We start from the raw sequence: 15,994 nt of genomic DNA on the forward strand, positions 1-15,994 counted from the left end.
TTATGATCAGTTTACGATCTGTTGGAGAGCACTATCTGCTCACAACCTGCACACAATCTGAATCCGATCTCGAACTGTTCCCAGCTGAATGGTCGTTTCCAGATCCTACTGTGCATCGGATCTGAAATGGCCCCAATTTACATACAATCGGTCCAGATTGTATGTAAATTGAGTGTTTTGAGGCCAAATCATTCTGGTGTGTACCCAACATTCTCCTTTTTCTGGGCGTACTGAAGGCAGTGGCTTCCTTGGATGCCGTTACTCTAGTCATGTTGGACAACTATTTCCTGTACCCTTTTACACCAAAATCCCTGGTTGGACCCTGGTCTTTGAACACGGGAGTTTCCAAGGTTGGACCCAGCTTCATGCCCCATTAATACCCCTTTTACACCGCCTCTAAACCTCTGGTCTTCGGCGGGTCAGAGGCGGTGTAAATGTGTCACGCCGTGTCCCTTTACATGGGACTTCTACCCAGATCCTGACCTGGGTAGAACACAGCTAGTACCTGGGTAGAGGGCGGTGTAAATGGGTACGCCGGGACAGATGACCCGGCTCCCATTTAAATCAATGGGGGACGTACAACCTGTGTACCGCAGAATCCGCAGGTTGGATGGGGGGCACACACAGCCTGCGTGCTGTCTGCTGTACTCTGCAGACAGCAGCGGTGGCAGCATAGGAGGTGAATGGATGCCTGTTTGCGGCATCCATTCACCTCCCGGACGACGGCTGGAGGTAGCCCAGCAGCTTACCTTGGTGCTGGGCTGCCCCCAGCATGGCGATCGGTGTATCCGGTGGGGATGATGTCATCTCCAAGCGCCGCCTCTGTCTACACTGCGGGTGGGCACCGCAGTGTAAATGGAGTAAATCCCGGATCCGACCCGGCTTGGATCCTTCTTCCAAATGCCGGGTTGGATCTGGGATTTTATGTGTAATAGGGGTATTACACAGCACTGTGACCCAGGTCGGACTCGGGTCTGCACCGTTTACACTGAACCTGGGTCAGCCCTGCTTTTCCCTATGTATGACATTAAAAATGTCCATTTTAGGACTGATAAACTGCCAGCCAACATTCCCTCAATGATTTAAAATAAAAATTAAAAGACATGACAAGTTAGCATTGAAAAATGTTGGTTTGTCTATTTTGGAAAATATTTTTTTTAAACGTTATATTCAGTGCTCAAGAACACAGAGCAGTTAAATAGTGCAGCATCTCATATGTGCTCCCTCCAGCCCCCTTCCCCTGCAGCAGCAGCAGACCGAATCTCCCCAAAAAGATCATAAATGATACTGCATCCAATTATGATTTCTGTGTGTACTGTCTACACGTGGCCACATCCTTCCTGGCTTTTGACGCTGCAGCGCACTGTGGAACGCATGGTGCTTTCTTACAGAAAGGCGTCCCGCGCTTCTGGTATCCTTTCAGCACTACCTGAATGTCCCAACCTGTGGGACCATTTACACCGCCCACGACCCAGATCCAACCAGTGTTCTACCCTGGTCAGGACCTGGGTAGGATTCCAGTGTAACTGGACCTGGGTTTGCCCCTTTTACACCAATGCTGACCTGGGTCTAACCTGGGTTTTTGCCTCAGTGTAAAAGTCTGGCTGGTAAGAAGATATATATATATATATATTTACAGGTATTAAAACATATAAGTATGAACCAAGGATTCAGAACTGGGATATCATAAAATGCTGATCTGCTGCACAGGTTCTCAACTCAAGTCCTCAAGTACCTCAAACAGGTCATGTTTTGTGGGTTTCTTCAATAATACACAGTTAATCAGTGTTGCTAGATCACTGACAGAAATCCACAAAACATGATCTGTTTGGGGGTACTTGAGGGTCGGAGCTGTGAACCACTTTTTAGTGCATTAAAATCATTGTCAGAATGAACAAAAAAGTATAGATTCATTACTTATTAGTTATGATTTATGACCAGTCACCATAAACTCTTCATTGTTATCTGTACTACTGTATATACAGGATTGCATACTTTTTAACATCACTTGTGTATTATATGTGCATAAGTACATTTTAGCTATAGTGAAAGAGTCTGTTGGATATCATTTACAATGGGTACTTTGTAAGATTTATATCTAACTAGTTAAAAGCCCATCAAAATGAATGCTTCTGCAGTGCACTTTCACTTTGAGTTGTGACAGTTTTTAACCCACAAACTCACCACCCCACCCCGTTCCCTATCTGCTCCTACCTCCTATATCTGTCTTCACAACTCCCCCTCTCCATATACAGTAAGTTTGTTACAGATCAGAGTCCCTGCAAAAACTACTTTCACATTCTGTTATGACATCTTTTAGCACACAAAAGAGTAATTTGGTCTGTCAAGTGGCCTCTATTGGTCATATACTAGATGGTGTGTGTGTGTGTATACTGTGTACATATATATATATATATATATATACACAATGTACATTTATATAAAGATGCCAAGGACAAATATCTTTGCATCATAGCAACTATATTATGCTGCCTATACTGCTAGGGGTTTACATTTACGTTGATGGTTTATATAAATTCTTTAGCACTTGCCCCTTTATTAAGGAATCAAATGTACTGTATGACATGTTGGTCTATCTTATCTAGGAGGACGGCCAGGGCTCTCATCCCCACAGTTTGTGTGGCTGCGGAAGTATTGGCAGAGAAGCCTCCCGAATCTTAACAGCTTCTTCTTAAACAGTGTGACTCAGACAGAGGATGCAGAACAAAACCATGTCACCAAAGGGCATAGGGAATCTGAATCAGGTATTTGGCAGAGCATTAGTTGTTCATTTGTGAATTACTAGCATGTTGATCTCTGGTATATACGCAAACCATAATGCAGTGGTAGCCAACTCCAGTCCTCGAGAGCTACCAACAGTTCACATTTTCCAGACAACCTAGCTGCTGCAAAAGGTGTACTCATTACTTACTGACACATTTTAAATGATCCACAGGTGGAGCGAATTACTTCACTTGTGATTCTGGGGTAGATTTATTAAGCTCGGTGAAGTGATAAAGTGTCTGGTTTTTATCATCGGCCAATCAGCTCCTACCTGTCATTTTTTTAAACCAAGCCTGTAACTTCACAATTAGGATCTGATTGGTCAGTGATAAAAAACAGACACTTTATCACTTCATCGAGCTTAATAAATTTGTCCCTTTGTGAAGAGATCTGGAAAACATGCACTGTTGGTAGCTCTCAAGGACTGGAGTTGGCTACCCCAGCCGTAATGCCACTTATTTTACCATGACACTAACACCCTTACATAAGTAGTACCCTTTACATTACTCTAATTTTTTTTTTTCAATTAAAACATGTTTTCTTTTTAATTAAAAATATTTCAGGGGGGATTACAGAAAGAAGAGATAGGGGAAAACAGGGGGAATATTAGGAGCAAATTACAAAAAAATAACACTATATACAATAGAAAAAATAGTAGACAGTTGCCCAACATTGCCTAAGAGATAATGGCCCTTATTCTAGATCGTGCGGTACGGCCCGCGTGCGGCCGTACCGCCGATGTTTTTGCACTGCACATGCGCAGAGGTCAATCTGCGCATGTGCAGCCCCCTTCGCCGCAGACGTATTTCGTCCGCCGCAAAGGGGGCGTATAGGGGCGTGAGAGGCTTCATGCCCTCATTTCCCTATGTGTACGCCCCGCGTTTCATGGGCGTTCCCATGCAAACGCGGGGCGTATGCATGGTAATGAGGGCATGACGCCCTCATTACCATGACATGGGGGCGGAAAGCTGACGTCGCCGGATGTCAGCTTTCAGCCCCCATACAAGCTACCACACGGACGATTGTCCGTGTGGTATTAGCTTGCGGGAGCTGCCGCGGCGTGCGGGCCTGCCTTCGATGGTCGACGACCATCGAATGCAGGGGGCAGCTCCCACCATGGTGGAGGCGTAGCCTCCACCATTTTAATGCGGATCGCCAGCCGTCCGTGTACGGACGGCCGTGGCGATCCGTCTGGTGGGCGGCCCTTGGTTTGTGCGGTCGGAGCCCCGTGTGCGGCTCTGACCGCACCAACCAGAATAAGGGCCAATGTCACATTTATATGGGATAAATGGATATATAGGAAAGAGAATCTAGAATCTAAGTGATGAGTAATTATTAATGCCATACAGAGTAATAATCATGTACATCACATTTCAGGGAAGATAAAGATTAAGGGGAGCATAATGCCAGAAGGTTTGTGGAAGTGCTATTGATAGAAGCATGGAACATCTTTTTTCTATACAGAGACCAACCAATCCATTTCATATGGATCGAGTATGGGGAGGAGGAGTATTTGGCATTAGTGGTTTCACATACAAAAGGATTATGTATCTTGTTTTGAACCTTAAAAAAGGAATCCTAGCAGATTTCCATAAGCTTTGAGCTGTAGCGGCCTTAGTGGTAGCAAGGAAGTGACCCGTTAAATATTTATCACCTACAGATAACTGTCCTGGGTATAAATGGAGTAGTGCTATAGCTGGATCAGGGGAAAATTGTAATCCCAGAATTACACTCAACATTTGGAACACTGCGTTCCAAAGTGGCTGAATGCCAAGGCTTCTAGTGATTTTATTCCATTTGGTCTAACGTTAGATTTGGAATCAATGACATTATGGATTTTAACAACAAATAGGGGGATGGTAAGGTTATGTCTTTACCGGATAAGACTAATTTGTGCCAGACGTAGATGTAGTCTTAATCGATATACAAGAGCGAAATTAATTGTGCGTGACAAAAGGCGGCAACCAAATTAAGTCCGGGAGGGATACAGAACAGGAATGAGAGCTTTCTAGAACAACCCACGTTTAGGATCATTAATATTAAACCAATCTCTAGCTTGACTCAGCAAGCCTGCAAGGTAATATTTTTCAATATCTGGATATGCCGTTCCTCTCATTTTAATTAATTACAATGAACAGTAAGAGCTAGCCCCCAATTTTACTCTATCACTCCCATGAACAGTGTTTCCAAAAGCATAATTAGTGAGTAAGGCATTCAGGCAGTATTTCCCTTATTATGATGTGTCACCGCATGTCTCCACAGGATTGAGTCTGAGTGCTGAGCCTTGGAATGCCGGTGGTCCTAACCCTCTCCCCCTGCAGCCTACCCCCCACTCCACCCCACCTTACCTTTGTGCCCAACCCTATGTCCCCCCCCCCTCCCTCCACTGCAGCCTAATCCTATCCTCCCCTGTACTACCTAAACCAAACCTCCAACCCCCCCCCCCCCACGGCCTAACCCTAGCCAGCCCTGGCATCATAGGCGCCGATTCCGTGGGTGCTCTGGGGCACGAGCACCCATGGAGAATGATAAGCACTGACGGGCCGCCAAAACCCCGCCCACGCACTTACTGTGCTTCTGCTTGGCTGTGGCAGCACAGATCCTGCCTGTCTGTCAGCCTAGGGAGTGAGCGCTGCTACCTTGGTCTGAAGGCAGAACTGGCTTTCTCTCTTCCCCAGGCAGCAATTGCACTTCCTTGCTTCACAAGCCTGATTACGCTCCACAGCCCCTCTTACTGCCGATGACTGAGATACTGCTGAATAGCAACGTGCTGGGCCATGGCTGTCACTGGTTTCCTCCCATCTGCCTGGCCCTGACTAGCTCATACTGAGCTGGTGAGCTCAGGCAACACTGAGGCAAGAGGAGGTTCAGCTTCCAGCCTCAAGTAGACCAAAAAAGTAAGCTAGTAATGATATTAAATAATATAAGAGGGGTGTAAAATTGTTGTGGGGTGTGTGTGTGTGTGCGTGTGTGTGTATGTGATAGGCATAAGGCATATGAGGGGTGGTGGGGTGATTTACATAAAATATACAAGAGGGTACACACAATTATAATACAGTGTGTGCGTGTGTGTGTGTGTGTGTGTACCTCTCTGTCCCATAATGCGATTTTTGGCGACGTAATGTGTAAAATGGGGAACTCTGCTGCCATAATTTTAATATTGGAGACAACTGTGCCGCATAGTATAAATTGGTATTATGAATACACTCCCCTATATTTTTGGCTTGAGCACCCACCAGCAAAAACATAAATCGGCACCAATGCCTGGCATACTGATGTTCTGGATGCCGACAGTCTTGATTCCAATACCAGAATTGTCCGCAATGTCTGAGTTGTGGCACAGGTGTTGGGATTCAGGCCTCGGTAGCCTAAACAACGTGAAGCTGACCATCTGAATACACTCTTGGCGAATCACAGTGAAAACCCCATTGAAATACACCAGCGAATTGTAGCGAGCATGAAACGGAGAACTGGCCGGTACTCACTGTTCGCTTTCGGTGAACATTGAATAGGGTGAATCAGATTTTCAGTGAAAAGATTCACCGCAGAGCATAAAAACAGCCCAATTCGCGGAAAAAAGCGGTGAATCCAGAGCATTGAATACTGGCCTCTGAGTGAAGTCATTTGTGTGCCACATCACATGGCATGGCACATTTGTTTTTTTGTCAAGCCAGCAACAGTTATACATAGTGATCCATGCAGCTGATGCGATAATTGGTGATACCAGCTAATAACTTTAGTAGGTAAATCATACTGAACCTGTGCAGACGTCCCCCAAACAATATCCTCTACAATAGTGTAAAAGTAGAAGGCTTCTGAAAGGTTATAAAACATGTTTATTATGAGGGGTGTTATTATTTATGCTTTATGCAGTTGTTAATTTATCCTATTTCCTCATTATTTTTATCTGCATTATTTACAATAACTATCATCTGCAATGATGCAATCCCTAAACATACTCTGTGCACACAGCATACCATGCCCTGACACCTCAACCACAGTAAAGTGGTAGAAATGTAGCACAAGCATTTATTTGGAATGGATATAAGGGTCAGGGGCTGCCAGTTTATGGAAGTGCCACAGTTATTTCACTACTGCTCATATAACCTATATAGCCCAGCCTAAACAGCCTACACTACCTTATATAACTCTTATAACTTATAAAACCTTATAACTCTTATTACTAAGCTTCTTGAGTTCTTCTTTGAGCCTGCAGTACAGAGCTGAATCATATGACTAGTGGCACAGAATATGTAGCATGCTAGTGGAGGCTGGTTAGCACGGAGGTGTCATATACAGTGTGTGGCACAGTGCAGGCTGCTGCTGCTCTCACATTCTTTTTGACACGCTCAGTCAGGATTGTGTTTCAAGCCTCTATCTTGGAGCTCAGAAAGTGATTGGCTGCGACTGCAGCCATGGGCGTGGCGTTGTTTTGCTGCCAGTAGGGCTGCTGCGGCAGCGGCGTGTGAGTGACAGGGGGCCACGGACGGAAAGGAAGAAGCCGGGGAGAGATGTCTGCGGCGGCAGCGCGGCGCACAGGTGACTCTGCTTCCAGCGGTATGGTAAAGATGTGTGCAGGGGCTAGGGCATTGCATCTATTACAGAGTTAGTGTATGCACTTGTGCAGCAGTATATACACAGCGTGTCTCTGTACTAAGCTATACGTTGCAGCTGTAAGCAACATTAGTTACTTTTGCAAGTTAACTATTGTAATCATTGTGCATAAAGATCTGTCTTCTCGTAATAATGTAATATTTGTGTTACTGTGCTTTGGATACCTGTACGATTTGTTATACATATCTAGTACAGGTTTCGACACTTGTCAAGTCAGACTGAGTTTGTTTGTATTTTGACCTGGCTATTTTGTTGCCTGCCATGACTCTGACTACAATGTTGTGTACAGTGGTTCAAGTGGTTGTTTCCGTGTGAACACACACAATGTGCAGCATTGATACATGTCCTGGGTGAATGAGTGGGTGTGGAATATAGGCAAATTGATTTGAGCAATATTTTAACCATTGTAGTAGTATTTTCACAGAGAACACCTGAGATGTGTGATCCACAGAAAAGGATGTATTTTATACCCATCTTTAATAATATGCATCTAATACCCCTTTCCCACTGCAGGCTTTACACGTGTAAATGCCGTTTTTTTAGCCTTTTTAAACGGCTAGAGCTGCAGTGGGAAAGCTCCAGGTTGCTTTACACGGGTAACAAATACCGGTTTTTGTTACCCGTGTAAAAAGCAGTGTTTTTACCGTGTTATAGCCGTTTTTTCGGCAGTGGGAAAGGGGTAGCCCTTTACCCGTTAAAAAAAAAAACGGCATGGGGTCCCCCCCCACTGCCGAAACCAGCACCAGGCTGAAGGAGCCGGGGCTGGTAATAAAAAATCAGGAAACCCGACAAATAGGGGTTCCCTGATTTTTTACAACCAGCCCCAGGCTCCAGGTCCGGGGCTGGTTCCCAAAATACGGGGGACAAAATGACTAGGGGTCCCCCGTATTTTAAGAACCAGCCCCAGGCACAACCAGCCAGCAGGGTAATGCCACAGCCGGGGGACACTTATGATATAAGTTCCCGCGGCCAAAGCATTAACCCTACCGACCAGTCAGCCTGGCCAGGGGCCCTGGGGGAGTGGGGACCCCCCCAATAAAGGGGTCCCCCCCCTCCAGGACTTACCTGACCAGGCTGAAGCCTGGTGCTGTCCCCGGTGACCCTGGAGCGGTGGTCACCGGGCTGATGGTATTGTGTAAAAAATAGAATAAAAACCATTGTCTTTTACTGGTGAACTATGAGTCCCAGCAAGCCTCCCCCGCAAGCTGGGACTTGGAGAACCACAAGTCCCAGCCTGCGGGGCATTAAAGGGCCCGCTGGGTCTTGTAGTTCCACAGTAAAAGAAAGAGTTAAATAAACACACTGACACACGTGAAAAATAAAAGTTTAATACATACATAACACATACATACTGATACTTACCTATCTTGAGCCCGTAGGTAGCCCTGGTCCTGATGTCCTGGTCCGTGTCGGCGTCTGTATCCAGTCGGCATCCCTGTCGGCGACGGCGTCGGCGGTCCGGAGTCCGAAGAAATCCATTTGGGAAGCTGTGGAAGGAAATCCTACTCACCTGTCCCAGCGCGACGTAGTCCAGGTAAGGTCTTTGCAAAAAAAACAAACCGACACCCGAACCAGACCGGACTGACGGAGACACACGTGTGTTTGTTTACATCGTGCGGCTCCGCCTCCCGAATGCCGCTATTGGCCGCCTTGCGGCCTAGCGGCTCCTGATTGGCCGCTAGGCCGCAAGGCGGCCAATAGCGGCATTCGGGGGCGGAGCCGCACGATGTAAACACACGTGTGTCTCCGTCAGTCCGGTCTGGTTCGGGTGTCGGTTTGTTTTTTTTGCAAAGACCTTACCTGGACTACGTCGCGCTGGGACAGGTGAGTAGGATTTCCTTCCACAGCTTCCCAAATGGATTTCTTCGGACTCCGGACCGCCGACGCCGTCGCCGACAGGGATGCCGACTGGATACAGACGCCGACACGGACCAGGACATCAGGACCAGGGCTACCTACGGGCTCAAGATAGGTAAGTATCAGTATGTATGTGTTATGTATGTATTAAACTTTTATTTTTCACGTGTGTCAGTGTGTTTATTTAACTCTTTCTTTTACTGTGGAACTACAAGACCCAGCGGGCCCTTTAATGCCCCGCAGGCTGGGACTTGTGGTTCTCCAAGTCCCAGCTTGCGGGGGAGGCTTGCTGGGACTCATAGTTCACCAGTAAAAGACAATGGTTTTTATTCTATTTTTTTACACAATACCATCAGCCCGGTGACCACCGCTCCAGGGTCACCGGGGACAGCACCAGGCTTCAGCCTGGTCAGGTAAGTCCTGGAGGGGGGGGACCCCTTTATTGGGGGGGTCCCCACTCCCCCAGGGCCCCTGGCCAGGCTGACTGGTCGGTAGGGTTAATGCTTTGGCCGCGGGAACTTATATCATAAGTGTCCCCCGGCTGTGGCATTACCCTGCTGGCTGGTTGTGCCTGGGGCTGGTTCTTAAAATACGGGGGACCCCTAGTCATTTTGTCCCCCGTATTTTGGGAACCAGCCCCGGACCTGGAGCCTGGGGCTGGTTGTAAAAAATCAGGGAACCCCTATTTGTCGGGTTTCCTGATTTTTTATTACCAGCCCCGGCTCTTTCAGCCTGGTGCTGGTTACGGCAGTGGGGGGGACCCCACGCCGTTTTTTTTTTTTTAAATCCCCCCCCCCCCCCCCTATCTTTACACTGCTTAAACGGGTTTTTAAACGGGTAAGTGTGAATGTGACAAAAACAGCTTTTAAACGGTAATTTACCGTTTAAAAGCTGCAGTGGGAAAGAGTCTTATGGCTCTTACCCGTTTAAAGACCCGTTTAAAAAAAACGGGTCTTTACCCGTGTAGGCAGTGGGAAAGCAGCATAAGGGAGGATCACATGCATTGAAATGAACCAACATGACATCAGTGTTTGTTGTCATAAACCTCTTAGCATTAGACATAAGTAATTATCCTCAATCATTTTTCTTTTGAGAACTAAAACTGGCTGATAGCCTGATTATGACAATCTGTCAAACATCATGCTAACCAATTAAAGACCCCTTTGCTGTTAAGATTATTGGGTACTTGTTTCCTAGCAGGGAGCCCAGTACTCTATTTGCGTACAGGGCTATTCTCCGTACTAAAATCACATTGCATGGGCCATTTTAGTGCCGTGCGATGCAAAGCGATTTTGTAATGTAATTTATTCACTGCTCTGTTGGCTCCAGGGGATCGCATGCAATTTTATAGGGTGCAATGCCATTAGCTATACATAGGGTTACCACCTTTGTGTTTAGAGATTCCCGGACAGTTGCCCGCCCCTTGACACACCCACAGTCCACCCATTGACCCACCCCCAGCTCCGCCCCTTGACCCATCTTTTTTTTATCCTTCGCTTCAATTCTGTTCTTGATTTTGCAAACCGTGATGCCCATTAAGTGTTACACCATACACCGCAATGTCAATTACACGTTATGCCAGGACTCAACAAATTTCTTGTAAGGTAGGGAGAATGTGCACAAAAAATGTCACCGTAATGCCGATTACACGTCACACACCCATTACATAGTATACCACATGCCATAATGCCCATTACACGTTATGTCACACACCATGATGTCCATTAAAGGTTATGCCATGTGCATAAAAAAGTAGCAGGATTTCATCTCTGAACAACGCTGCGCACGTGCATTGCAGACCAGATGCATGCACAGTGTAATGATAATCGCCCACTGTGCGAATTTGCACAGCAGCAATCAGGTCTAAATTATGCCCAATTGTCATGATGATGCAGACTGTGTAAAGCACTAAGTAGGTAATGATGGATACATTAATCAGGGTTGATGATAGGTGTTACCTGTATTGTATCCTAAAAAAGCAAACCTAATGTACATTGTAATAGCAGCTGTCTGGGAGGCAGGTGGAATACAGCATCTGTATAATCGGTGCAAAACATGGAGCACTCCTGCTGTGCAGCTCTGACATGTCACTGATTACAGACCAGATTTCCGCTCATGTACTAGGTGCACAAATAATAAGACAACATAACGCTGACCAACACAAGCCTCTTAGCCGACCCCTATCTCTCCCCCCACATCCGCAAAACCTCTGACCTCCCCAGACTCTCAGGACGTTACACCGCATGTACAGCAGAAAGTAGCATCACCGCTAGGAACCAAATTGCAAATCCGCAAGGACAGTAATAGGAACGGACCACTTCCGATTCAATACTTCAAGGGATTAAAGTATGCGTTGCCTTGGAAACTGGTACACTTAGGAAGGGTAGACATAATGTATTATACTTTATGGAAGTTAAGTGGAAAACCTACAATTAAGATATCCCATTGCTAAATTTTCTGTCTCTTTCCCGTCAGCGGCGCGCACAGGGACGGTGCTAGGGTGTCCGGCGCCCTCCCATATTAAATAAAGGGAAAGCACACACAAATAAAGGGTGTGGTATCATAAGGAAGGGGCATAGCAGTACAATAGTACCACCAGTTCAATTAAACATAGAAACATAGAATTTGACGGCAGATAAGAACCATTTGGCCCATCTAGTCTGCCACTTTTTTTACCCTTCAGGTAATCTCAATTACACCATACAGTAGCACAATCTTATTCACATTACACCACACATTACACCACACAAAGCCCACAGCAGTGCCTCTTATACATAATACCCACAGAAGTATTGCCCCTTTAACATAATGCCCACAGTGGTGCCATTTAAAACCCCCACGGTAGCATTGCCCCTTATATATAAATCCCATAGCAATATTACTTAAAAACACAATGCCAACAATAGTAGTGCCCCTTATACATAACGCTCACAGTAGTGTCCATTGATTGAACATAAAATCCAAAGTAGTGATGCATCTTATAATAGGAAATAGTAATAGGAAAGTGGAGGCATGAGAAGGGGAAATGTGAGAGGAATAGTGAGTTGTCAGGGGTACAAGGGAAAAGTGGGTGCAGAGGGAAAATGGTTGAATATGGATAGAGTATAGAAATGATAGATGGGGTACAAGGAAAAATGATTGGAGGGAAAAGGTGGAACAAGGGGAGCCAGATGCTGGGCAGAGAGAGGGTAGGACAGCTATATGCTGGCCAGGGAAAGGGTGAGGAACAACCATATGCTGGGCTGAGAGAGGGTGACAGCCATAGGCTTGTGCAGATCATTTTATTAGGGTGTGGCCAACCAGCATAGAGGGGTAGGGAGGGCATAGAGAGAGAGGTATGGAGGGCATAGCGAGGTGCAGGGTGGGAGGGAGAGGCATAATGAGATGCAGGATGCTAGGTAGGGCATAGTGAGATGCAGGGTGTTAGGGTGGGCATAGAGAGACTCGGCACTAGGCAGGGCATAGAGAAATGCAGGGCGCTAAGGAGGGCATAGTAAGATGTAGAGGGCATAGAGAGATGCAGAGCTCTAATGAGGGCATAGTAAGATGCAGGGTGCTAGGGACGGCATAGAGCAATGTAGAAAGGGCTTAGAACAATGCAGGACGGTATGTAGGGCATAATGAAATACAGGGCACTAGGGAGGACATAGAAAAGTTCTGTGAGAGCCTGCCTGCCCTGCTTTATACACTGCCATACAGCAGGTGTTCCAGTCCCCACCCCTGGGGTGAGGCTGGTCCTCACAGAACCTCACTGCCCCAGTCGTGTAACTCATTTATCCAGGCAAGTCATGAAATGTGGATTGTACAAAATAGCGAAACAGATCAACAGGTGAGGAGAGAGAATGAAAAAAATAAAAATGGTTTATTAGTTTATCATCGGTGTGTTGCCAATAATAATTACTGACAACATGATGATAAATTAATAAACCATTTACATTTTTTTCACTCTCTCTCGTCTCACCTGTTGCACCATTTAATGCAAGCCACATTTAATTTACTACTAAGGGTCAATCAGTGAGAGACACCCCAAACTAAAGGCAGCATGGTCAAATTCATCCATATCACTTTTTTATTGTGGGTAAAGAGGCCTCCACTTTTTTGCCTCTGCTGCTGCCGCCTCCTTGTCCTCTGCCTTCACGGCCATTGCACACTGCTAGGCAGTAGCCACCATTAAAACACTACCTATGACTCGTGGTGGCCAGCACTTAAGTAACACATAATGTGCTGCTACATTGTCCACACAAGCTCTGTCCCCGCACATGATGTGAGTTTCAGCGGCGGCTGGTGCATTAGGGTGTACCTGTTGACACCTGGCACACCCACTGTGTGCATGCCTATGGGGACAGATGTTGGGAGAGAGGGGGGATAGATGCTGGGGAAAGAGAAGGGGAGGGGTCAGATGCTGGGTAGAGAGAGGGGGGACAGATGTGGGGAGAGGGAGATAGCTGTTGGGCAGAGGACACAGATGGTGGGGAGACAGGGATAGATGTTGGGCAAAGAGGAATAGGGGGGGGGGAGGCGAGATGATGGACACCAAAGGGGGGGGGGGGCAGATGCTGGGCAGAGTGGGGGGACAGATGATGGGCAGAGAGAGGGGGACAGATGATGAGCAGGGAGGGGGTTAAGATGCTGGGCAGAGAGAGGGGGAGAGGTGCTGGGCAGAGAGAAGGGGAGCAATGGTGGGCAGTGAGAGGGGGGACAGATGCTGGGCAGGGAGAGGAAGGCAGATGCTGGGCAGAGAGGGGGTAGCACAGATGAGGGTCAGCTGGATGGGGCAGATATTGTGCAGGGAGGGAGTGGGACAGATGATAGGCCCTGACAGAGACAGAGAAAGATAGAGAAGCTGCAGGGAGAGGCAGGAGCCAGAGACAGAAAACTGTATACTTACTCACAGAGAACGCCATGCTATGAAATCCTCTGTTATTTTTGTGATCAAAGGAGAGTGTTATAATTTCCTCCAATCGGTGCTCTTCTAATCAGCATGTGCCGAGCTCCTCCAATCCCAGCTCGGCACATGCTGTCTTGAACCCTGATGCTGAGAGCATGGGGGAGGGGCTCCGCACTGCAGTGAAGGAGGAGAGGTAGAGAGACTTCCCCTGCTGCTGCTGCTCTCTACTTCTGCCGCAGCCACAAGTTCAACATCTAATGTAAGTCCCTCCTCCCTGCTGCCGGCGCCGGCTGCTGTCTGTCTAATACACTGACAGCAGCAGCATGTTACACAAGCACCGCCTCTCCCTCCGTGTCCTGGCAGCAGCGCAAGGTGTGCAGCGCATCTCCTCCTGTCATCCGTTCCCGGACATTGTATAGTCCGGGAACACCACCCATACGGACTCCGGACACCGGGCTTGATTACCGGACTGTCCGGAGTAATCCCGGACGGGTGGTAACCCTAGCTATACACTTGTATGACATACAATGAGGTTTTACTCACCCCCCCACTTCCACGCCACCCCAAAGCGTGGCGAATGCAGCGGAACGCGTTCTCGTGACCTTTTCATACCCCCACTATCCACGTCGGCGTGGAGTTGATTTTATATAGTGTGGCGAGCCACCAAGCCTGAAGCGTGGCGAGTGGATGCGGATTACTTTACATGTATTCCGCGTCCCCTCGTGGGGCTCACTGCGCTCGCCACGCTTCGGGCTGGGTAGGTGGCTGGCTGCGCTCGCCACACTATATAAAATCACCTCCATGCCGACATGGATAGTGGGGGAATGAAAAGGTCGGGAGGATGGCATCCGCTGCGCTCGCCACGCTTGGGGGTGGTAACTAAAACCTCATTGTATGTCATACAAGTGTATAGCCAACAGAGCAGTGAATAAATTACATAAAAAAATGGCATCGCATCGCACGGCACTAAAACGGCCCATGCGATGCAATGCGATTTCACTACGGTAGCGTATGTAGGAAAACTGGGCACCCTGCTACGATTATTTTTTGGGCGATAAATAACACATGAGACTCAGGATAAATATTTGTATCCCATGTATTATCATGGCTCTGAGGGATGCTTAATGGGGATTATACTTCACATGACTGAATTGAACGCTTGGGGCTAACTGAATTGTCCCTGACGAATCGATTAGCTGCCGTAATAATAGCAGCTAATTGAATAACCCACAAAATAATCAAACAGACTTGATTTAAAGAAAGAACAAAAAAAAAACAGATATGTTATTAAGTTTGAATAGTGCTGGAAGATGCCAGCCTCCGATCAGTCCCGGAGCTTATTTGGTGTCTATTTTAGCTCTGCACTGTAGTTGTAGGGCAGGCATTCCCAACCACGGTCCTCAAGGCACACCAACAGTGCAGGTTTTGTAGATATCCAGCCTTGAGCACAGGTGACTTAATTAGTACCTGAGTGATTCTGATTAAACCATATGTGCTGAAGCCTGGATATCACGAAAACCTGCACTGTTGGTGTGCCTTGAGGACCGTGGTTGGGAATGCCTGTTGTAGGGTGTCGGGCAGCACTGAAGAGGACTGGAGGAGGTCAATGTGGAGGCAAATGGAACTGAATGATTACAAGAGGAGGAAATGGGGGAGGGGGGTGTGGATCAATAGACAGAATAGTGTCGACCGTCAATACAGTAGGTCAACAGGTACAAAATGTCAACATTTAAGAGGTTGACGGGTCAGTATGAATATGGCCAACACAAGTTTCTTTTTATTTTAAGTTGTTGTTCTGCAAGTTTAACCATGTACACTGCATGGAGAGATGGAGGAGGGGGGGGGGGGGCA

At 47.1% G+C, this 15,994-nt stretch overlaps 1 protein-coding gene across 8 annotated transcripts in view; it reads left to right on the forward strand.

The window, feature by feature from the left end:
* INPP5B (inositol polyphosphate-5-phosphatase B) overlaps positions 1-15,994 on the forward strand; it is a 152,204-nt gene that overhangs the window by 55,733 nt on the left and 80,477 nt on the right. For 4 of the 8 annotated variants that reach the window (XM_083173575.1, XM_083173573.1, XM_083173577.1 and 1 more), the window contains one exon: positions 2,607-2,765. The exons of 1 other annotated variant lie outside the window; for it this stretch is intronic. In XM_083173575.1, the coding sequence (XP_083029701.1) occupies positions 2,607-2,765 (159 nt within the window). Of the gene's footprint in view, positions 1-2,606; positions 2,766-7,194; positions 7,347-15,994 lie in introns of those variants that run through there. 3 more of the 8 variants (XM_083173580.1, XM_083173579.1, XM_083173581.1) reach the window with 3 other exon arrangements.

Source organism: Crinia signifera, chromosome 2 (genome assembly GCF_055691185.1).
Source record: "Crinia signifera chromosome 2, ASM5569118v1, whole genome shotgun sequence".
Taxonomy (NCBI): Eukaryota; Metazoa; Chordata; class Amphibia; order Anura; family Myobatrachidae; genus Crinia; species Crinia signifera.